This window comes from Fusarium proliferatum, assembly GCF_900067095.1.
Source record: "Fusarium proliferatum ET1 genome assembly, contig: FPRO_scaffold016, whole genome shotgun sequence".
NCBI classification, from domain to species: Eukaryota; Fungi; Ascomycota; class Sordariomycetes; order Hypocreales; family Nectriaceae; genus Fusarium; species Fusarium proliferatum.
Genome location: NW_022194805.1, coordinates 82,809 through 105,656, shown reverse-complemented (window position 1 = coordinate 105,656; position 22,848 = coordinate 82,809). Strand labels below are relative to the sequence as shown.

Sequence of the window (22,848 nt, the reverse complement as noted above, 5' to 3'; positions counted from 1 at the left end):
TTAGAGAGAGAGATGGTAAGTAAGTATTGATAGCTACGCCTTAGTGAGAGACCTAGACTGAGCCTTGAGTGGTAGGTACAATAACAAATTTCCTTTGTCTGTAATATTTGCCTGCTACTGATTTGATGCTGAGTGATGTGAGTGTAGTAGTGATTGTAAGCGGGTGGCCTCAGCTGACGGAGATTGATACGGTAGGCTGATAGACTCGACGTCGATGCTGATGGCGCTCTCTTGTCGCAGAGATTATAGACAGCGATATCAATTGATAGGAATATATCGTTTGCTGAAGTGATTGAGCAATAGAAAGAGATATTACATAGTAAAGGCCGACTTATACCAACATCTCGGGACCCTTACCCAAGGCCCCCTTGCCTCGGCTCCACATTGTACCGCATATCACTAAGACACATCGGGCCATCTCCATCTCCATCTCCATCTCCAACTCCAATTAAACGCGACGCGCGAAGGGAGCTTCCAAACTTATTAAACTTGGACCTTTATACATCACGGCCCCGCAGTTTGCAACGACCGACACCACATCCTACCCTTGCCCTCTATACCTATGACATCTTGGCTTCAAACACCCTGAGCTTCTTCTCTGATCTCTCGCGACTGCTTACCAAGCTTCAAAGACGACCTGGCGATTCTGCGCACGCCTACAGACCCTTTGCGACACTTTCGAATGCGATTGGCAATTGGTTCCTTTGTTCAAAAGACTGCTCCATGAATTGATGCTTTAGACTTTTGCTAGGTGGATATATTATACAGGTAATCACTCACTACGCCTTTGTATCAATTGTCCCCCATGTCTCTCTAGATCAAATCCTCCCAATTACACCCTGCTAACCTCCCCAGCACCCATAATGAACACCCTGGACGATGATCGCCTGTCCGCCAGTTCAGCTGACTCGGACAACGACAACGACAACGACAACGATAATGACAATGACAATGATCGCAACGACGTCGACGAGGCAATGGAGGACGCTGACGACAATGGCGATCAGGATCAAGATGCAGAAGGCGATGACGATGATAACAACGACGACGAAGATGATGACGACAATGCAGATGCAGACGCTGATGCAGACGGTGAAGGCGAAGAGTCTCAACCGCCTGCGACAGACTCAAACGATCAACGGAGTACTCAGATAAAATCCGAACCCGATGATTCGCAATCCCAACCCAGGAAATCAGCTACACCAGCCCCGAGTCTCGACAAGCGGTGGCCCCAGCCGTCACCCGAGTACATCGGCGCAGCTTCCTACGATATCGTACCTACCATGGCGGCGCCGCAATCGACGAGTGTCAATGCCATGGCTATCACGCCGGACTTGAGGTACTGGATCACGGGAGGCTCAGACGGGTATATTCGTAAATATGACGGGCCCAATACCATCAACGGCAAGCTGGCTTTGACGGTTGCGCAGAGGCATCCGTTTGTGGATAGCGTTACCAAGGCTGGCATACTCATGTCGTACTGGGAGAACGAGGAGCCGCCGCCTCCGGGACGGGGAGACCAGGAGCATATTCTCTCGCCTGTTTACTCTCTCGCTGTACAATCGCAGGCTCTTTGGTTACTATCTGGTCTGGAGTCAGGGGGTATCAATCTACAGAGCGTCCGACACGACGAGGGCAAGAGAATCCACTGTCTGCAGCAGCACACAAACGCTGTGTCTGTCTTGACGATGGCGCAGGACGAAAGGAGCGTTCTTAGCGGTGGATGGGACAAGAACATCTTTGATTGGGATCTCAACACCGGTCAAACCATCAGAAGCTTCGATGGCAACGCAGGTCAAATCTCAGCTCTTGAACTCCGTCCCGCAAGCGGTGCTCCCATCCCAGAAGACGACGATGAGCCACTGCCTCCTACAACAATGACTACAAATAACGCGGCGCCTATAGCGAATGGGAACTTTACAGATCCACTCAACAACGATGGAGTCGACGATATGACCGCTGAGTTCAACGCCAATCCCAGCAACGGCGATGGCGACGGGTCAGCTTCACCCGCGCACGACAGTCTCTTTGGAGGAAGCGATGCGGGGAGCTTATTCGGCGAGACAAAGGAAGATCAACCCTTTGGCAACGACGACGATGAATTCACTGCCGTGATGCCGGGCCATGGTCATGATAGCGCTATGGACCATTCAGCAGACATGGCCGCTCTCGACGCAGGAAAAGATCCAGAGCCTGAGCCTGAACCCGTTCCGGAACCCGAACCGGTCGTTGAACCGCCTCCGCCTGAGCCATCGCTGGATACAAGCGACGCTATGGACGTCGATCTCGTACCGGCTCCAACGCAAGGCACAGAACCATCGCAAGACGCACTCCCCAAGTCTGAGCCAACATCTCCTTCGTTACTCCTCACATCACACACCCCCACGAATCATGATCCAACACAAACATCCAACACAACATTCCTCTCGGCTGCGATGGACGGAACATTAAGGATCTGGGATCGACGCCAACAAGATCCCGTGGCGCGCATCGGCACAAGGAATGGTGTTCCCCCGTGGTGCATGGGCGCCTGCTGGAGTCCCAACGGCAACAACATCTACGCGGGCCGTCGCAACGGGACCGTGGAAGAGTACAATATTCACAAGGCAAAGAGAAATTGGGAACCCCACAGGACGCTCAAGTTCCCCGGGGGCAGCGGAGCAGTCAGTGCCGTGAGACCCATGATAAACGGCCGTCATCTCGTCTGGTAGACTTCACCTCCCCCTCCCCTCCCCCTCCCCTCTTATCAGTCTGTCCATACTAACAATGAGTGTCCAGTGCCTCCCACGATATCATGCGTCTCTACGATCTTCGTGAATCGCCCATGAAGCACTCTAGCGTTCCCTTCCTCATCATCCCCGGTCCTCCCCGTGCAGGCGTCATCTCCAGTCTCTACATCGACCCGACAAGCCGCTACATGCTGAGCGCTGCAGGCACAAGAGGCTGGGAGGGTACGAGTACAGAAGTCCTCATCGGTTATGAGATCAATGCTACCAATGGATAGCTTGGGGTCGTCTCAACTCGAACTGACTCTCCAACTTTGGGACTTGGTCGTCGTGCTTTATATATACTGGAGTTGGTCATGGCGAGCTTAATTTATAGTCGGATTTTCCTGCCTCTATAACAGTTAGACAAAATTCCATTCCTATTCCTCAATTCTTCGACTTCTCGGTCACTCAATCAGCAGCAGTCGGGGTTTGATACAACACTCGTACAATTTCTACACCAACGACTACATAATCTACAATTCCTATCGTAAGCTATTCATCCAGTCACTCCGACTGACCTCTCAACGAGGAAAAAAAAAACTCAGGAATCTAATCCTAAAGAACAAAAAGACTTATATAACTTGGCATAAGTTTATGACACCTTTTTCTGAGTTTATTTTGACACCCTATGACAAGTTCCGATGTTTTCTCGCTCCCCGACGGCACTTCAATCGAAGCTGATCAAGTCCTCGCCCTCGTCCTCGTCCTCATCCTCGCCATCTTCATTGTCATCCTCCATTGATGACCCTCCAATATCGGTGCCCGATGTAGCAGGCTTCTCCCGGCTGGGTTCAGCTTCTTTGCAAGTTGAGACCTTGATTGACCAATGTTTTTCAACTTTCTCTTCGCGTCGCCGATGAAGGCTGTCCGATGTTGTCGTTCGGTGCCAGGTCTCACTGATGTGTATTGACTCGGGGCTCTTCTGACGCCTTTTGGCCTTCGCGTCCTCTGCGAGCTGTTTATCCTTCTTGGCCAATTTGTCTGGGCTCCAGTTCTCGCGGCGAGAAGCTTCCTTTGAGGCATCCGCGAAACTCTCAAAGACTCTAGTTGTCGTTATGGCATTGTCCGCAGTTTGGTGGGCCTGCTGGATCGTTTCCGCGTAATAGCCCCCCTCCATTATTTGTTCACTGGTTGGCTCTAAGCAATGTTTTCGAGCTTGTGTTATGGGAGTTGAAGTTGGTACCTGGGAACTTGGAGCTTCAAAGGCATCGGACCGGCGAGTTGGAGACGTTTGAGGTCTGGATCCTCCCGAAATTGTTCTATCGCTTCGTGACTGAGGGCGATGGTTGGGCCTTTTGGGAGCTCGAGCAGGTAACAGAGAAGTCCTGAGGGGCAACTTCATCTTTGGAGGCTCGTCGCATCGTGAGGGGCACTTGCAAGGCTGCTGCCAACAAAGCGACTCGCAACTGTGGCCACACTTCAAGACCTCTTCGCACTTCTCCAAGCATTTGACCTCGCTGTGGTCGAACTTGTGGCAAGTGAGCTTACATGGATGGCCCTTTGCACACGTGGACTCGCAACTTTTATCGCAACCGCCTCCAGGGATGTACTTCCAACCACTGGCATTCTTGATGTTTGTTCGTGTTCCGTGGTTACGGCAAGTGACCGGCAGGTAGTTGTCGATACTCTGACGGCGTTTAAACACATCAATGACCTTTCTCCATGTACTGTATGCCTCTGAAGTCTCGTCCCTTACAAGTGTTTGGGAGTTGCCGAAGACATACAATCCGCATCTCGCTCGGCTGGTACCCACGTTTGTCCGATTCGCGTTCCCAATGAAGCCCGGGCCAAGGGTTCGAACTAGTGATAGCAGAATGACATCGTTCTCTTCGCCCTGGAAGCCATCGACAGTTCTCACCGACCACTTCTTCAAAGGATTCTTGAGTTCGAGGTATAGGTCACGACGAAGCTTCTCCGTGATGAGAGCAACCTGCCCTTTGTAGAACGTCAAAACAGTGATGCGTTCCGGGTCAACGCCGTTCTGAACAAGATATCGCACGAAGCCCACTATCATGTCAGCCTCATCTGGGTTCGAAAATGAAAAGTCGTTGGCATTCTGCCTCTCTTGTCCCTCGTGATCAAACCACCAAAGGCTCTTCCCGCCCATACCCGGTACAGGAGGCCGGTTGTCTGGATCGTAGACGGAACAATGATCTGTGAGCTTGGGATAGAACGCGTTGACCACTTCGCGAATTGCAGGGACCATACGACGCTGGACTCGGAGCATACTATATGGCAACTTGAGCTTGACCAGGCGCTCAAACAAAGACACATGCATGTTGTAGGGATCACGGCCCAGTTCTCGCACATCTACAGATGGGACCAGTTGCTGGTGATCTCCGACGAGCACAACCTGATCCAGGCTGGGATAGAGAGCGGAGCTAATGTTGGCTTCTCGAGTTTCGGCCGCTTCCTCGATCATCAATATGCGGGGCTTCAATGCTGCGATCATACCACGATACTTGGACAATCCGGTGGTTGTACAACCCACGATCTCAATACGCTCACCTGTGATGAGTCTGACATCAGACTCCCATCGGCTGACTTTGATATCATCACAGGCTTCCTGGTACTCTTTGAGAAGCTGAGGGAACCTTTGAGCTCGTGCGAGGATAAGTTCTTCTCGTAGGAGGTGATAGACCATGCCGCGATAACGTGGCTGGATCTTATATAGATCTTGATGCTGTTTCAATAGCCTGCGGGCTCGGTGAACCCAGGATGCTTGTTTGGAGAGTTCACTGGCAAGGGCACCGGTGACATTGAACTTCATGGGAAAGAAAGCACCTTTGAGTCTCTCCTTCTGATTCTCCTGCTGGGTTTCATCAACAGCATCATCTTTTTCGGGATTTTCAGCCTGGTTCTGGGGAGGGCGTATGTCAACAGTGGTGTCTGTCTCGATGACCTGGAGCCAGTGCGCAATGCGACACTCAATCTCAGTTCCGTCATCACGATTGACCAGAGTAGCAGACTCCCACTCGTCATCATCCAACGACTTGTACTGAGCATCCGAGAGGAGTCCTCCTTTAAGAAACTCTTCAGCTGGAATCAGAAATGCAGGGAAGCATTCCGACAACAACTTCTCAATTGTGCCGAGAGCCTTTCTTCGAGCTCTCTCAGCCGCGATGCCACCACTTTGTGTTTTTAATTTGGCTTTGAGATTGTACAAAGTACGCTCTTCTATCGCCTCGTCTTCTGTGCGCCCACCGAGACGAACAATGACGGCCTCAAAAGCCGAGAGTCGGTCCAGAAGCTGATCGAGAGCGTGGTTGGTTTGAGCAGCAACTATGACGGGTGGGGTATCTCCTTTTTGTCGAGACTTGAGAGTCTGGACATAGCTTTCAATGGCTACAACAGATGTAAAAGTCTTGCCAGTGCCAGGAGGACCTTGGATAACCGCCAGCTCTTTGTGAGTCATGCGTTCCAAAGCTTCCCTTTGAGAAGGATCAAGGTGGTCAGCTCTGTCAGGAAGACGAGGAGTCTGCCCTGGAGTGTCTGCAAGATAGTCGGTCGTGTGTTCGGTGTTGGACTCATGAATGATGTATTTGTCAAATTTGGAACTGAGGAATGTCAGTTTGGGTATTGAGTATGCAACGGGATAGACCTACTCAAACTTTACGGCATGTTGTAGCCCAACCATGGCATGGCGAACAGTCTCAAAATATCCTCCTTTGGCTTCGAGCATCACCATCTCAACGGAAGGATCGAAGACGGCATTGTTGCAGTCGGACCAAAAGATCTCGATCCGGGGCGGAGTGTCTTCACCTTCGTCATTGGCAGGATCAGGTTCAAGGCCACCCACAATGTATCGTGCGGCAACAACTGCAACATAGCATTGGGTGTTGAAGTTGTCATATTTGGGAGACAGCGCAATAAGGGTACCAGCAGTAAGCCGGTTCGACTGTTTCCACTCAACTTTGGTGGGTGAGCGCTCTGTTGAAAAGGCAATGCGGCAAGCTGCCCCAGATCTAGCAAACAAGTAGCCTTGGACATGTACCTTGTAGCTGTTAGTAGAGGACTTGAGGAAGGAGAAAATGGGACTGACTTGTGTATAGATGTAGAAGTTATCTCTATCTCCCTCCATCATTCTAGGCTTGTTTCTGAAGCAGTTGATAGCTTGCCGAAGAAGCTCAGTACCCTCGAAACGATTCGTGATGTACTGGAACTCAAGGTAGGCATTCTTGGCATCACGTTCAGATAGAACCTTGATGTTTGGGGGATGGAGCAATGGGGCAGCATCGATGGACATCAGCTCGCTTGAGTGTGGAAACTCTGGAGCCAAGTGCCAAGGGACGCTGCCAGTCTTTGGCAGATTGTTCTTGTGCTTGACATGCTGAGTAATGATTTCCAAAGGAGTTTGGTCTCCGGGGATCTTGGAAGCATTAGTATACGAGGAGAAAAGGTATAGCTGTTGTACTCACCTGTTGGTTTTGATCCCCCATCTTGCAAGATGAAGATGATCTTGCAAGATGAACTCGATGAGAGGGGAAGCACCCACAACTGGCGTTGTAAGGGAGAATATGGACAGTGTCAAGGAGATGACAGACGAGATACGGCGCAAAGGGTTGGTATGTTATCAAGAAGCTCTGAGGGGTTGGTGATAGAAGAGATGTGTGTTCTGATGAGAATGGTTGACGACGGAAAGGATGAGTACGGTTAAAGAAGAGAAGAGGCGAGAGGCTGAAGACTCCGAGTAGTAGTAGTAGAAGAAGAAGAAGAAGAAGAAGAAGAAGAAGAAGAAGAAGAAGAGTGGGAGAGTGGAATAGTAAGGAGCTATTTCTTGAACCGTTTGTTGCCCAGCAGCTCTGAAGAATGAGAAGGAGAGTAGAGAGAGAAGGAATAAGTACGAGGAGATATGAGAGAAGGAAGAAGGTGGGTAACGGGCGCAAGCTGCAGGTATGACTGAGGACTCAACTCAAGTTTTGAGTCTAATGAAAAGTTGAGGATGAAAGGTTGATGCCAGCTGCCCGCCAGGTGCCACTTGCAGATGTTGGATATTCCTCTTAGCGGGAAGTGGTTGCACGTCCCCTGGCTCCAGTTGCTTCAGAAAGGGTTCCAGTACAGTAGCGAGTAAATGACCTTAGGGCATCCAATCAGAAATTGTGATCTGTCTCGGAGGATGTATTTGATACTGCGATGAAGCTGTTGTAGATTTTGTACTGGTTGTTTTGATGGTTGGAGTATAACTGATGAGTGTACAGAGTGTTGTGCTGAGCTTGAGGCGAGTGCTCGGGCACTGGGTTTCCTCCTTGACAGATAGGGAACAGTTGGTTTCTTTGATAGATGGTTCTGAATTTGGGGAGCGACTTCTGTTATTGAACCGCGTTGTGTTGTTTCAATTTAGTGCAGGGCAAACGTTGGTTGTCGACGGAAGTATGGGACACTCCAGGAGGAGTAGACAGCAGGGCACACGACGGCTGAGAACAGCGCCGGGGAAGATTGTAATGGACGACCGTAAGGATCAGTCTACTGAGGTCTTTTTGTTGATTGAGCGACTGATCGCTGGGGTTCTCGTAGAGTATGAGTGTCCTGCGCTCAAACGTCGTGGTTAGCACGTTGGCGCTCGACTGACAGGTTCCAGGAGTCTACCTTTCCCGCGCTTGCCCAAAGACACAAACCGTTCAAACTCTATGACTAGAAACAAGTCTCTTAACTTCAATTGAAAGCTGTTCCTTGTAGTTCTCGCTCGTGGGCAATGCCTCGTCTCGTACCCTCGCAGAAAGGGGTAATTCGTCGCTCGTCATAAATCACAAATCGTCCTTCAAAACCAGTTTTCAGAATCTCACATAAAGCGTCATATCTATGTAGAGAAATGAAGAGAAGGAAACGGAAGAGGAGAAGGAGAAAATTTTAGAAAATGTAGAGTACACCCCGGGTGCTTGATCTCGGGAGCCTGCAAATGGCTACACTCAGCAATCGCCATGTCCGCTGCACGTTCCCCCTCAGCGCGCCAGTGAAAGGTAACAGAATGGGCGTTTTGAATCGGAAATCATGGCAATTTGCATGTTTGAATCATAGACCGGGCGTGTCTTCAGGGGGGTATGCGGGATCTTGCATCGCGGTCAGGGCCGTGCCTAATCAAGGCAATGAGGGACAGACAATGTGACACATGCATGCCGTTCTATATGGGATGGACAAGATTTGACAGCAGTTAATCAGAGTTAAAGTGTTTATGTGTCATGATGGAACAACATGGGTTATGACTTGTCGTGTATTTCGTTGTCGCCACATCATTTGCGATTCTAGCAAGGAAGATGCATGCTGCAACGAGCGTTTGCGCAATTAGAAGCATGCATGGACAAACAGTATGCCACTGTTGCTGTTTGGGCATCAAACAACATGCAGCAAACGCTTACACTTCATTGACCTGCATATCAAACAACACATGCAAGCCTCATCATCCATCACAAGCCTCAGAGAACAAACGTACGCATGAACAGAGTTGGCGATTTTATTCTTCTCCAGGGTATTCCGTGCATCAAACCCTCTCACCAAAAGCAACAACTCGACCAAAACCCATGATATCACGCAATCACTCTTTTCTCTTACACAAGTGTTGATCTACCCCATAACAAATCGCTTTGGAACCCGCGATAATGACTCTATAGACCAAAGCCCCCTTTCGCCAGAAAATGCCCGCCGCATTCCTTTGATCTTTGACCCCATTTCGCCTGGTAAGAACACCGACCAACACCCCGGGATATCTGTCGTCGTGTACGGACTCAATGTACATAAGCAGGATGTACAACCGAAAGGCCACAGAAAGCTTCTTCTATATGATCGCAAAACCTGCATGTTCTAACTCAACACCATCAGGGAGAATCGGCCGCCCTTGCATCGGGAAAGGCCAGAACAGGGGGTTCTCCATACTATCTCCTGTCTTCTGGACCGAAGGTGATTGTTCTCCCATGAATGGTCCCGCGCCCCATTGGCACGTAATGTCTCCCTCCCTCAGGTTGGGCGAGAAGAAGTTGAGACTCCCCGTTTGTGGCAAGACCAAACGGTCGTACTCTTCCGCCGTGAGCTTGTCGACGTTGTTCTCGACCTCAATGTCCCACTTTGCGGCCAAATAACGTAGTATGTTGAGAGCCTGCTCAGCGAATTGGTGGCAAGGAGCCATCTCGGTGAGATCTGAAATGCCTTGAGTGATGGACTCGGCCACACGAGGATCCACCTTGACCGCTTTCTCCATATCCACCTCAGTCGTATCCGAGCCGACAGTTGTTGCGCCAATCGCTAGATGCATGATGGCTGATGTGAGAACAAAATATGGTACGAACGAGGGCGTTCGTCGCAAGGTATAGAGTGAAGAGTAAGATCTTAGAAGGCCTTGAATGGCGTCAGCCGCCTGTGAGCAGACATCGCGAGGCGAGACCTTGGATCCAATGATTCGGAGCTTGATGAGAGGCCGGAATAAGAGTAGGATAGCGAAATGATAGTACATGCTGCTCAAGTTAGCGGCCGTGGTGAAACAAACGTGTTGGGCTTGAGGCTTACTGAGCGAACAGCACAGCTGGGGTGAAATTGTGCCCCAGTCGAAGGACCTCAGGTATGCGATCATACCAATTGAGGTACTGTGTGTACATGTTCAAAAGTTCTCTCGCTGTCAAGGGTTTGCCAGGGGAATGAAGAATGTACAGAGATTGGTGTACGAGCTCGCTGAGTTCGCAGAAACATTTATACACGGAACGCACGTTAGACGGTTGTTGGCATGAGCGTTGCAAGGGAGCGCCTGTCACAGTCAGCGATAGTCATAGAACAACACCAAAAGAAATTCACCGTCGTCAGTATAAGGCACCCACAGAGACGCTTCGACGTCTCCTATTATCGCGGGCTTTGGTGGTAGGTGAGGGAAGCAGGAGCATTGCGGCAATGAGCCTGTGGCGAGGGACCATGCACTGTAGTATCTGTTAGAGTGAAATCTCACGATGAAAGGGGACACTCACTGGTCAAGCGCAAAAGCACCCCAGAAGGTTGCTGACTGCACAGCGAGTTCATCTTCATCTCCTTCGTCCATTATTCGGTGGAGTCCCATCTCAATGGCGAGTCGAATACTCTGCCCAGCGTAGTACCAACTCTCTGAATCTCGCCCACAACTAGCCTCTCGGATCGACATTATCCCCAAAGCTTGGATAGTTGTAAGGGAATGGTGATCCGTTTCCTGGGCAAATAGTCTCAATGACTCCTTGAAGAAGTGGTCACCAGAAGTATAAGGGTCGTTGGGATTGGCTCGAGACATGGGCTGTGTCGAAAAGCGGCACCCCAATGCAAGAAGGGCATTCACCAGTATCGGTGAACAGTATCGATTCCGTCCCTTTTGGAAATCCTGAAGAAAGTGTTCTTTGCTCAGGGACGCAAATGTTGGATACTCCCAACAGAAATACAGCGCCAGAAGGTGTTGAACAAGAACGTTGTCGCCGGTAATTACGGTCCAAGTTGAAGCCGGTGTTCGGAGCCCCGGTTCATTCAATGGTGAGAGGATCTGTTCAACTCCTCGATATCGTGGAAGACCGTCCGAGATTTGGTCAGGATTCATCCCTTCGGCCCATGACCCATCTCGATTTTGTGGCGGCCCTCGCATATCTGTCTGCCAGTTCATGACGTCGGGATATGAGTCGCTCCTTGTTGACTCGGTTTGGCTGAAGGTAGATTGCCAGGGACTGTGCTGACCCATCTCGGGCCGCATGGAAGACTGCTGCGACTGTTGATGGCTCGCACCAAGGCTCATGGCTGCCAATGTACCCAGTCCACCTCCTGGGAACCCCGGGTTAGGACCCATGGTAGGCGCCTCGGAACGGGGAGGAAACGAGGATATAGAACGCTCCCCAGGGCGTGGTGCGCTTGCGAGCCATTCTGAAATGGTTTCGACGGGTTGGCCGCCCCGAAGACGGGTTAGAACCTCTTCCCATAGTTCTGGTCGGACAAGAGCAGCGAAGACTTGGTCACTGGAACGCTGCTTTTGTCGCAGAATTTCGATTTCGGTTCGGAGGTTCTCCTTCGACTGGCGCACGGGAATCTCGTATACACATTCGGCATCTTTCTGTGCTCTACATCGTCCGCACGGCTTTTTGCCATCGCACTATAACATCAATTGTTAGCAAGGATGGGTTTACAGTATAATCATTACGGGAACAAAGCGAGCACTGCACCCAATTGCGGAAGTCTATCCCAAGCTAAATAAAATGTTGTGGTGGGACTTGCTATGACGTACAAGGAAAGTGAAGAACAAGAGCCGACTACGCAACCAGGGATTTCGGGAAAGTAAGCTGATCTGCTACATACCTTTGCGCGCTTCTTGCGGCATTCTGTGCAGGCATTGGGCGTCACAACACCCAGCCCTCGGCGGCGTTTCGAGTTTTGTGAATGGGTGACGTTAGCTGTTGCAGGACCTGATGCAGTCGAGGGCGTATTGGAGGACTGAACTGAGGTGGGGGTAGGATTCCCTTGTGAGGAACCTCCCCCAACCTGCGCAGTAGCTCCTTGCGGCGTGTGTTCAGCACTGGGTTGTCGTTGACTACCAGCGTCTGAATGTTCGTTGTCGACATCCATCACTCGAAAAACGAGCCTGACCGCAGGCTATCGCAAAGTACAAAAGTTTGTGGAGACAGAGGAAAGGTTCGTCGTTTCGCTGTTGTCGTGCGTATGGAACTAGGCGTCCGTCGTGAAGCTTTGTGAGCTCCAACCTTCAGCTCGAAGAGCTTTGGGTGGGATGAGGTCTTGGAGGGGGGACGGTGGAGGGCACGGCGCAGTCTGACATGCTGCGAGGGGATTGGCGATTTTGTCGTCAAAGTTACAACCTGAGTCCTGAAGCTTGAACTCTCACCTTGTTCTCCTCTGGCCACAGCAAAAAAAATAAAAAATTGTAGGGCTGGTTTTTGGCGCCAGAAGCGAAGATGACTTTGGGCTGTTGGTACCTGAATGACTTCTGCTTTCTCAGTCGCGTCACGGTGGCTTTGTAGCGGGGAGAATGCGATGCGGAGACAAGACGGTTGAAGATGGCCCACCTAAGCTCTCACAATTGCATCAAGACCAGTCACAGCGAGTCGTAGGTCGAATTTGGGTAAAAAGCCCGGGCAATGCGCATTCATCGACTAGCTAGTAGAGTGCTAGGCTCTAGCACGACGTAACCGAACTAGAGGTAAGCTTTGAAAGCTCACGAACTCGAGGATACGTGACCGGGGGGTTTCAAGGAGCTCGAGGCCGACTCCGCGAGTCAAGGGAGAGAAAATGAAGGGCTGCAGAAGTCGCAGATCAGTGGCGCTTTGAAGCTTGCAATGCTGTTTCTCTTTTCCTGTCGCAATTTGCGTTCTCAGGAGGGATTAAAGAGGTTGCTAAGAAGTACTGGTATACTTGGTGTCCACTCGATCGTCGATTGCGCCGGCGATAGAGACCAAAAGTTGGGCGCTGTGGTCCATGCACAACACGGATTGGCAACGATTTGAGTTGAACAATTGAAGATATTGAAGTCAAATCGAGACCGAAAGCGGAAGTTTGCGCATACAACGGAAGCTGGACAGACTGGGAATAGAATGAGAACTGATTGATTGTAGGGATGTGTGGGAAATGGGATGATGAAGATTGGCTATGTCTAGTATGGGAATCTCTTGCGATTGCGCTCACGATTATCGTCGCGCTCGATTACCAGGTTCGGGCCGGTTCAAATAGAGGCCTAGAACCACGGCGAAGTTTCTCGGCTGTAGCTTTAATTTGTTTGATGCCCTGTTACCTGTTACCGTGCTGAATGAATCCTGCGTTTCCTCGGCGAACTTTGTTGCAGATTGTATGTCTTGCAGCTACTCCGTATGTAGTCGATTACAGTAGCTGGGGTCCTGGCTCTGTCTCACGCTTCGTGTCGTGAAACAGACGATGTTCGAACCGCGCATATGGAAGCTCTATAGGAAAATACAAAGAGCGTTGATGAGGTATGGAGATCAAAGTTGAGAAAATGATTAGGTGGCCGAATGAAAGAGCTTTTTCTGGTTCTGCCTGAGGTAGAACTTGGAAGGTACGCTCAACCTCTTCAGGTTACCAATGTTATCTGGAGAGGGTTGTTCCGCTTTTTACTGCTGAAGAAAGGAAGGAACTCTATTTTTGAACCGGCTCAAATGTTCTTGTCTTTGTAATCCAGTCCAAGATTGTCGACCGCCTAAGCTAGGATTCTTCTGTCAAAAGGTCTCTGATAACCATGAGAATGAGTGCCATGGCCAGATCGACCAGGCCATACCACTGGAAGCTTGAAATTTAGTTAGGGCCGTGGTCTGAGTGGACAATGTGTTCAGCAACTCGTCATTCTGCAGTTATAGACTGCCGATGAGCCTTTCTTATTGCTCGCCCTCTCAGCGCCATCTTCCAGCTGCAAATCATGTCTTTTTTGAACCTTGAGATGTCTCAGATAAAGCTGCTTTTGTTCGAACCGCACTTCTCCTCAGCTTCTGGGCAAGGAATACTGCAAAGTTGTACGCCATCAAACCTATCTCCAAGCCTGATCCAAGGTCACATCCACCACAAGCACGTCCATCGTCCAATTGGAATGTTGCGGAGTCTGCCAGATTGTGCATGCTTCCTTGCATTTGGCGCATCCTTTGGCCCTCCATCTCATCACCGTAACTTTGCATCGGAAAAAGCCAAACGGATATAAAACGGATGGCCATTACCAAGCCCTATGTTTCGTTCAATGGGATCTCTCGAGGAGAGCAAAGGTCCAGAGTCCTTGTAGATATGATGTCAGAGATATGGTAGGCTTGCGGCGATCAGAACATCAAGGATGATCGTACGGAGTACCTAGCCTGGGATAATTTATATTTTGGCATGATTGACATTGCTGCATCGAAGTACTGCTGATGGTACTGGAGCAAATGCCAAGAAAGACGGCACACGATACTGGGTGATCCTGATAAATCGTGGTCCAGGTGGAAAAAAGGAGCGATTTAGCAGAATATTGGGTATTCATTCCAGTTGTCTTCCATCTTCACCTGAGAATTAACTTTCATGCCAGGACCATCCGTCGAAGTGCCCCTCTCAACCTTACCCCACAGTACGTCATCAACCTCCGACAGCCTCAACGTTCAATCAATTCAGCTTGGATCATGGTCTTGAGCTGAGCTGCACTGTAACATGGCCTATAATTGCGGCCTCTGTGGTTGATAATGCCCTTCCAACAGCGATAAGAGGGGCTGAGAGAACTCTTCAATAACAAAAGATGCAGAGTTCACTGCCGTATATAGTGATTGAGAATGCTACATACTCCAGTATCCCATTGATCCATACGTCCGTGATACCACCGTCCATGCTATGACCTGATTTTCCAAACACCAGCGAACCGCGCCCCGTATACATGCGCCCAGTTCCAATGCACCACTATTATACAGCCAGGTTATTCAATGACAAAGGAAAATAATATATGCCTAACTCTCCGTCAGAGCCTACGCAAACGGTTCGCGACGCCCTTTACTAGGACTTCGGTTTTTAACAGGGCTACGGCCCCGATCCGTCTTGCTTGGACTCCGACGCAGTGAAGGAGTGTATGGAGGCGCAAGAATCGTCTTCATTTTTGGCGGCGGTGTACTGTCCGTATCGGTACCATCGTCGAGCAACATGTGACGCTGCATCCTTGGTGTTTGTACAGGAACCCACATGAATCCTGGACCGTTCTCAGGGGCCATGGATGGATCGTGAGGTGGAGCTGCGGGTTGTGACTGAACGGGAGGTGCTGGCTTGCTGACATATCCACCCAAGAAAAAGTTGTTGGCGAAGGCGCAAAAGATGAGAACAGCGAAGAAAAATCCCTGTGAAGTGGTTAGCTTAGCGATTAGTATTATGCGGCATGAGGTACCCACCCAAGCTTTGAGGTTCATTGCTTCAGAAAACTCGTTGATGATCTCTGCGATTTGCTTGGCAGTCACCTTGACCCTCATGATAGCCTCAGGGTTCTGTGTCATACATTCAGACCACTCCTCGCATGCCACTCTGAGCGCCGGACGGTCGTTCTTAGCACATCCGTTGATACTGTACTGAGTTTGGCATTCCGTAATTTTCCCCATGATCTCGATTCGTGCCATCTCGTTTGCATTTTCGATGTCCGTTTTCACGGTGGTTACAATGGACCAGCCAATGTAGACGAAGACTGATACCAGAAAGAAGTTCACTATCAACTTGACCCATCTGTAAAGATTGTCAGGGGCGTTAGGGTGTTCGTCCAGCATATGCAACAGAGATCCCAAGAAACCCCTCGGGGCTTCCTTTGTTGTCTTCTTCTTGCCACGAGTTCGTCTCGGTGCAATGCTATCTTCCGAATCGGAATCTGACTCTGTCCATCGTTGTCGAGTTATGCTGCTGACATCTCTATCAAGATTATGTCTCTTTCGCTTGCGAATAAATTCTGATACGGAGAGGTCTCGAGTCGCTCGTATTTCGCCTCGACCTGGTGTATGCTTTTTGCTTGAGAAAGGAGTCTTGCTGTAACGAAAGGACTTGTCGATCTTAGAGGGACTCGTCATGCCACTCATGTTGATATCGCTCATACGGTCCGCTTCAGGAGTGTCATTCGGGAAGTCAGAAACTTCTGTCAAGGCAGGGCTGTCTTCTGCGCCTGAGGCTTCAGACAGCGCAACGTCATCAAAAGGTCGCCGGGGTGTTGTAAATGCAGGGTTGCGGAATGCTGGCGCGGTAGTTCTCGAAGACAATTGAGGAGTAAAGGAGGACTGCGGCGGTTTCGTTTTTGAGGGTGTCCCTAGATTTGCGAAAGGATTTGGTCTTAAGCTCGATTTCGAAGGGGACCCAAAGACTACAAACTGTTAGCAAAGAGCTGCCAGACATCGCGGATTGTAGAAGCTACAGCTGCAACTGTGACGCCGGTGAAGGTAAACTTGCCATTCTGAGAGTTACTTTTTGCTGCATGTGTAAAAGGACTTGTGGGATCAAAAGGGCCGCTGTTCTGGTACTCCCAGTCCATAGGACCTTCGTAAGTTCGACGATCCATAATCGATGATAGCTACTGAATAGCTCGAATAATTACGATGTAAGGTTGGCCAGGTGGACAGAGGCTGGGGTTGATGTCGGGGCAGCTGTAGTGACTGGGAGTAGCTGCCAAATTCAATCCATCGAGTATTCTTCAATTCATCCGTGGCAACCAAAAAGGCCAAAGTAAACAAAGGGTGCGGGCCACCTGCCTGAGGTTTCTAGGTGGAGCTTCACGATTATGTCAGCCAACAAGGGTCGCGCCTCGCACCTGTGGCGGCTCTAGCCATACAAAGAAAGTTGAAGGTTTGCGAATTGTCAATCTTTCCATATTCGCAGCTTTCGACGATTCTTCACCAACAAATTTCTAGCGCGAACCTCTCGAAGTCTCTCAAGCGCTGTGATAACCAAATTTCAACAAGCGATAAAGAACTCCCAGAGCGATCTCGCACGATCTCGCACGATCGAGGACGCGACGCTATGTCGGAAAGGGATTCCCCAATTGGCGAGCATGCCAATGAGCCTGTCAATGACGGCCAAGAGCAAGAATACGAAGATGCCGTCGCCGCCGCTGATTCCGATCGCGACTCCGATGCGCTGTCCGAGGTAGACGAGGATCAGTTCGAGGATTACGACCCAGAAACGGCCAATATTGAGGACCGTCCTGTCGATATTGACGAAGATGTTGCTCGCACATTGAAGGCTACAAAGCGAAAGCGCGCAGACGGAGAGGCCCCAAAGAAACCACGTGAAGGCCGCCGAGATAAGAAGCGCCGAGACCGAGATGAAGATGTTGATATGGATGATGCAGAGGATGGGGGCAAAAAGTCACGACGTTCAAGACGCGCTGCTGGTGATGGAGAGCGACGTCAACATTCTAAGCCTGCTAGTCCAGAGCCAGAGAAGGAGGAGAACTTGACGCCGGCGGAGCGAAAGCAGCGAGAACTCGACCGAATGATAGATGCGGCAATCAAGAAGCCAAGCGGTCTCAAGCGCAGGAAGAAGGATGAGATTGTAGGTTTCAAAGTGCACATGCTCAAGTTCTTTCACTAATTTCTTTTTACCCAGGATCTTGAGGACGAGATTGATGACCTTCTAGCGGATCTCAAGGTACAGATGGAACAGGCTTGTCAGGCTGATAACCAGGCTCGCGAGGCCGGCCAACCAGCTCTGCACAAGCTGAAGCTTCTCCCCGAGGTCACCGCTATCTTGAATCGAAACAACGTCCAACATGCCGTTCTGGACCCCGATACGAACTTTTTGCAGCACGTCAAGTTCTTCTTGGAGCCTCTGAATGATGGCTCTCTTCCAGCGTACAACATTCAACGCGACATCTTCAACGCTCTCGCCAAGATGAACATCGAGAAAGAGGCACTCCTCAGCAGCGGTATCGGAAGAGTGGTGGTGTTCTATACTCGTAGCAAGAAGCCCGAACCCAGTATCAAGAGAATTGCTACACGACTCCTGGGAGAATGGAGCCGACCTATCCTGAAACGAACCGACGATTACAAGAAGCGCCAGATCGAGACCCGTGACTACGATTATGAGTATGTACTCTCTTGCGGCTTGTCTCTTATATGTGCTGACTTGATGCTAGATCTGCCAAGATGGCACAACGCCAGAAGACCAGCTCTCAATTCAGTCTTTCCCAGCGTCCTGCCGTCAACGCCAAAGATGCTGAGCGCGAACGTCTACTGGCCCCATCACGAGGTAACAACTCGGCGCGTATGGTCAACTTGCCTTCGAGCTACACTGTTGCTCCCCAGAGCACCTTCATGGGCTCGCAAAACTCCAGCCATCGTCCCCTTGGTGCAGGTGGTATGGAAGCTTTCCGCAAGATGGCTCAGAAGAGCAAGAAGCGGGCCAACTAAGGCCAAAATTCACGGTTGGATTTTCTTTGGAGCTTCTTGGAGCGTACCATATTCAAGCGGAGCATTACGGTTGTAAGCTATTAGTTGAGGCAGAAGAGTCGACGCACGCGGGTTCTGGGTTTGGCGTTCTCGGCGTTCACATAATAGGCTATTAAACAAATCAAAACTGGAGCCCTCATGACGGGCTAAGGCGAACTGTTTTTTCCCATATCCTTTATGATTGTGACTCTGTTACTTGTGATGTGAAACGTGGTCGTCCCGTGCCCATGAGACATCAGATGACATCCATGGATAGACGGTTGACTCCCACGTGGTTTTGGGGGTGTTAAGTCGCTGAACACATGCTACAAAGATGAATGTCGTCGAGGTGGTGTGTTCATTGACCCGACATTGGAATCCTTCGATCTTCATGGCACCCTCAGTTCATGCTTGTGGGAGGACCTCCTCTGTGACTCTGTCATCATTTGGAGAAGCGTTCCCCAAAATAACTTCAACCTCAGAGTTTAGCTCATATATATATACGAGGCATGAGTTGTTTAGGGCACCCTTCAGTCACACGCTGGCCACTTCCTGTGCGGCTACTCTTGGTCCTTTTTCTATCCAGTATGTCAATCTTATGCACTTCCTTGTTAGAAGGTGCTTCTAGCCTGCTTTAAATCGCTATCTTCTGCTCCTCATACATTTCCCATGACCTCTTTCTACCCATAGGGAGCCATGCCAGTCCTCATCTGCCATCAACAGCACAAACATGCCTCCAGACCTGGAGCCTAATGGCGGTGCAGACAGGCATCTTGGATGTCGTTCCTGAAGTAGATGAACAGTTTATCACAACGCCTTAGATGCATGCGGTCAAATAAACACGCGTCAACCCAGGCAACATTGTACCACTCAAATGCAGGTCCTGACTTTCTTGAAGTGCGGGTCGTGTCATAAATCAACACGGCACAAGAAGTCTATGGACTTGTTTGATACAGCAACGATCGGCTCCAAACCTATGTAGGATCTCATACCTACCTGGAAGTAGCTCTCAAGAGCAGTGATGCGGTCGAAGGAATGGCATTGCCTGGGGAAATCTATGACACTCTCTGTGTAAGGGGTAAGGAGGAGGAGGCAGAAGATCCAGCTTACCTCGAACAAATGACCCCAGAGAACGTCTCGCCAACGCTTGCATATTAGATAGTTAAGGATGCAAAGCAAAGGGCGAGAGCGAATCTGGCTAGGTGCGCTATAGCCATGTTCATGGATTACGGGTTCTGCATGCAGATTCGACATCAGCCATAGCAGCTACCAATACGTTGTGTTGTTCACCCAACACGCACTCTCCCATTCCTAGTTTTGTTCAAAGACAGCTGATCAGCTCATGTAACTAGCCGTCCCAACCAGGACGCAGAAATTCATACCAGATACCTTTGTTATCAAAATAGGCCCCTAGCTTAAGCAGCCTAGGCGCGTCTCCATCCTCGCTTTCGATGTGCGAATATGAGATGTTCCAGACGGAGTGCATTGTCCCATGGTAATCGGTTACAGATTATCCCCCTGTAGCTCAGGAGACACTCCTTGCCGGTTCTGAAAACCTCATTGAGTAGCATCAGCAGTCAACAGAGCAAAAGGAGTCCGCGGTGCTTTTGTACAAGTTACTCGGCAGCGTTGCCTTGGGCTTCGTCGTAGATGCTCTGCTGAGGTGAGGTCGAATCCAGCATCTCCCGGCCATCTTGAATGTCTGTTAGTTCTCCAGGCGAATAGGTTGGCTGACATACACCCTCAAGACCCATCACAATAATGCTTTCTCCATAAATCATCCATCTCTTTTTCTTGTGGCCACTCATCCAGAAACTTCCCAATCTCCTCCCTCCACCCTTTGATGTAATGGGTATTAATCGCTGTTCTGTACTCCCAATACCGTGGATACCAGCCAGACATATCCCAATCCACAATTCCTACTACTTTTCTCTCCTTGACCAAAATGTTACTCAGGCTAACATCTCCATGCGTAAATACGGTGCCCATATTCCTTTGCTCTGAAGCTGTATGCATCTCGATCAATCTTTGGATCTCTGTTTGACTGCCTTGGTCTGTGATGAAGTCTGTATTCGAGACTCCGTTCCGAAGGAAAAGGTTGAATGCTGCCTCGTTCTGGAAGGGGCCCAACCCTTTCTCCCCAGCAGCATTCCATATCCGATGGTCATGCAACTTGCCTCCATCAGCGGCACATACAGCACCATCTGGGATCCCCTTTCCAGCGGGCTTCATGAGTGTACGCAGCTCCTCAAGAATGTTTCTTAGCTGTGTCAATAATCTATCCTTCTCGTCTCTTGACGCCTCATGCCAGCTATCACTCAAAGGTTGCCCGTCAATCCTTTCCATTACAATATAAGTCACCCCTTTTTTATCATCTCGAAACGCGCAATGCAATTTCGGAATAGGAACGTCAGGCGCAAAGGAAGCTAAAAAGAGTAGAGCTGAGGCTTCAGAGAGGTGGACTGTGCGGCCATATTTGACAAGTTTGGTTGAAGAAAGATATAAGATTGAGGAGTTTGAGTGTCGCCGGGAAGGCATCTGTCTAGAAACAGCAATTTGAAAAATGGTTTTCCAGCGGTTGAAGGGATTATCGTTGTAGCCGTTGGCCCAGGCTTCATATTGGTTTGAGGCAGAAACTAACAAGATCGGTTTACACATGGTGAGTGCCATTGAAGTAGATGTCTATTAAGCGATTTGAGTGATCTACAACCTCGGATATCTGATCAAAAGTCTGGCCCGTTGGTGTATTACCTATCACTGTCTCATGGTCGATACGGTCCTGACCTCAGGCCACTAGAAGCCGTCAATCGTATTGGCCAGTATAAGTGGGCTTTTCTACCATCGACAATGAGCTTATTGTGCACTTTGGATGCAGAAATGGCTCTACCAACTATAGGTAGGTTGATTGTTTGGTGACTTGTTCGTTTCTTCTAAAGGATAAAAATGATGATTGGCTCAGCCCTAGGATTCATGGTAACCTCGGTTTATGCTTTTAAGTGCGTCTCTGCTGACTTACAGAAGCATCGCCTGATATGGCTTCAATTAGACTTTATCAACTTATCTGTACATTAACACAAAGAGACCCAGGTCCTTGTGTAACGGACCATGACCCCAAAGCGCTCAAGTTGAACAAGTCTATTGACTTACTGGGCGTTCTTGAAATATGGGGTTTCACGACTGGGTTTTCGGGAAGTCTTCCTTGGTAAGTCCCTGGAGCGGTGACGTCAGGTTCGGGCATTGAAGCCCAAAGAGTTTGGCAATTGGTGGCTGGAGCTGAAATTCAATGCCTTATGAATGCGAATACGATTTGGGGTAGGTATAGTAGCGAAGAAGTCCGTAACACAAGGGACATTGTAGTGGTAATAGAGTAGAATTAACATGAAGTTGAACTGAGTATTGGCATCTTCTTAATTAATTAGTACCAGTTGACTCGCCGCATCCTTGCAGAAGAACAACCTGGAGAGCCCTGCTCATGTTGTTCAAGTGCCTCACGGACGTGGGGTCCATTGGAGGAATGGCGTCAGACTCTGGAAAATCTGCGAGTGAGTGTGTCGATTTAGCGCGTATCTTTTTGATAACCGATACCTTACCTTCTCCAAATGCCACTAGCTGTGTGCCTCAACCAAAGCTTTCGATTTCAGGCACAGGGGTTACAAGACTAGAGATCAAGTTTCTCTTGTGGGATCCAATGCTAATCAGAAGCTTCCTCTCGTGCGTCGTCATAATCCTGTCAGTGAGACGAGTCGTTAGGCTGCTTCAGGGTTGTGGTGAACGATATCCACATATGGATGCATCTCGTAGAGTGCCTGCTTTTGAGCATCGTCGTCTTAGTTGAGGTCTCAGTCATGACTTGGCTTTTCTTCATCTGAATCTGGTGTTTTCGGATGAATCTCCAGCCCGGATTAACTCTAAAACATATCTCTATCTGCTTTTGTCGATGCAAAAGTATGCGCTTTCGGTGTATTTTCGTTACGCTAAAGATTAGATCGCAAAATTTGAGGATGCTAAGATCGGTAGCCTGCACTTGCACTTGTAGATACCTGACCTGACCTGGCCTTGCCTTACAAATAAATAATTGCGGAATCTGTTGGCTGCAAGAACCTCACCAATCTTCCTCACCAACCCGGACCCTGGGCTGGCTGGCTTCTTCTACCTGCCCCTCCTCGTCTCCGACTGATAATCTTCTTCTTCTTCCTTCTCCTCCGTTTCTTCTCCAAGCAAGTTTGTATCCATCAAAA

At 49.7% G+C, this 22,848-nt stretch overlaps 6 protein-coding genes across 6 annotated transcripts; 2 read left to right on the top strand and 4 right to left on the bottom strand.

Annotated features, from left to right (window-relative positions):
* Positions 1 to 863: 863 nt before the first annotated feature.
* Positions 864 to 3,004, top strand: FPRO_09053 (uncharacterized protein; the record flags this gene model as incomplete). The annotated part of the gene is made up of 2 exons (XM_031224451.1): positions 864 to 2,707; positions 2,779 to 3,004. 2 exons carry the CDS (start codon positions 864 to 866, stop codon positions 3,002 to 3,004), a joined length of 2,070 nt encoding a protein of 689 aa, XP_031089709.1.
* Positions 3,005 to 3,435: 431 nt separating this feature from the next.
* On the bottom strand, positions 3,436 to 7,207 carry FPRO_09054 (uncharacterized protein; the record flags this gene model as incomplete). The annotated part of the gene is made up of 4 exons (XM_031224450.1): positions 3,436 to 6,325; positions 6,374 to 6,762; positions 6,811 to 7,137; positions 7,187 to 7,207. The coding sequence occupies 4 exons, from the start codon at positions 7,205 to 7,207 to the stop codon at positions 3,436 to 3,438; spliced, it is 3,627 nt and encodes a 1,208-aa protein (XP_031089708.1).
* Positions 7,208 to 9,537: 2,330 nt separating this feature from the next.
* On the bottom strand, positions 9,538 to 12,314 carry FPRO_09055 (uncharacterized protein; the record flags this gene model as incomplete). The annotated part of the gene is made up of 5 exons (XM_031224449.1): positions 9,538 to 10,210; positions 10,263 to 10,497; positions 10,545 to 10,663; positions 10,712 to 11,844; positions 12,048 to 12,314. 5 exons carry the CDS (start codon positions 12,312 to 12,314, stop codon positions 9,538 to 9,540), a joined length of 2,427 nt encoding a protein of 808 aa, XP_031089707.1.
* Positions 12,315 to 15,187: 2,873 nt separating this feature from the next.
* Positions 15,188 to 16,743, bottom strand: FPRO_09056 (uncharacterized protein; the record flags this gene model as incomplete). Its single annotated transcript, XM_031224448.1, has 3 exons — positions 15,188 to 15,550; positions 15,602 to 16,494; positions 16,557 to 16,743. The coding sequence occupies 3 exons, from the start codon at positions 16,741 to 16,743 to the stop codon at positions 15,188 to 15,190; spliced, it is 1,443 nt and encodes a 480-aa protein (XP_031089706.1).
* A 458-nt stretch (positions 16,744 to 17,201) lies between these two features.
* FPRO_09057 (Transcription factor IWS1) lies at positions 17,202 to 18,592 on the top strand (the record flags this gene model as incomplete). The annotated part of the gene is made up of 3 exons (XM_031224446.1): positions 17,202 to 17,735; positions 17,790 to 18,268; positions 18,319 to 18,592. The coding sequence occupies 3 exons, from the start codon at positions 17,202 to 17,204 to the stop codon at positions 18,590 to 18,592; spliced, it is 1,287 nt and encodes a 428-aa protein (XP_031089705.1).
* A 1,761-nt stretch (positions 18,593 to 20,353) lies between these two features.
* FPRO_09058 (uncharacterized protein) lies at positions 20,354 to 21,268 on the bottom strand (the record flags this gene model as incomplete). The annotated part of the gene is made up of 1 exon (XM_031224445.1): positions 20,354 to 21,268. The coding sequence occupies one exon, from the start codon at positions 21,266 to 21,268 to the stop codon at positions 20,354 to 20,356; it is 915 nt and encodes a 304-aa protein (XP_031089704.1).
* Positions 21,269 to 22,848: the final 1,580 nt, after the last annotated feature.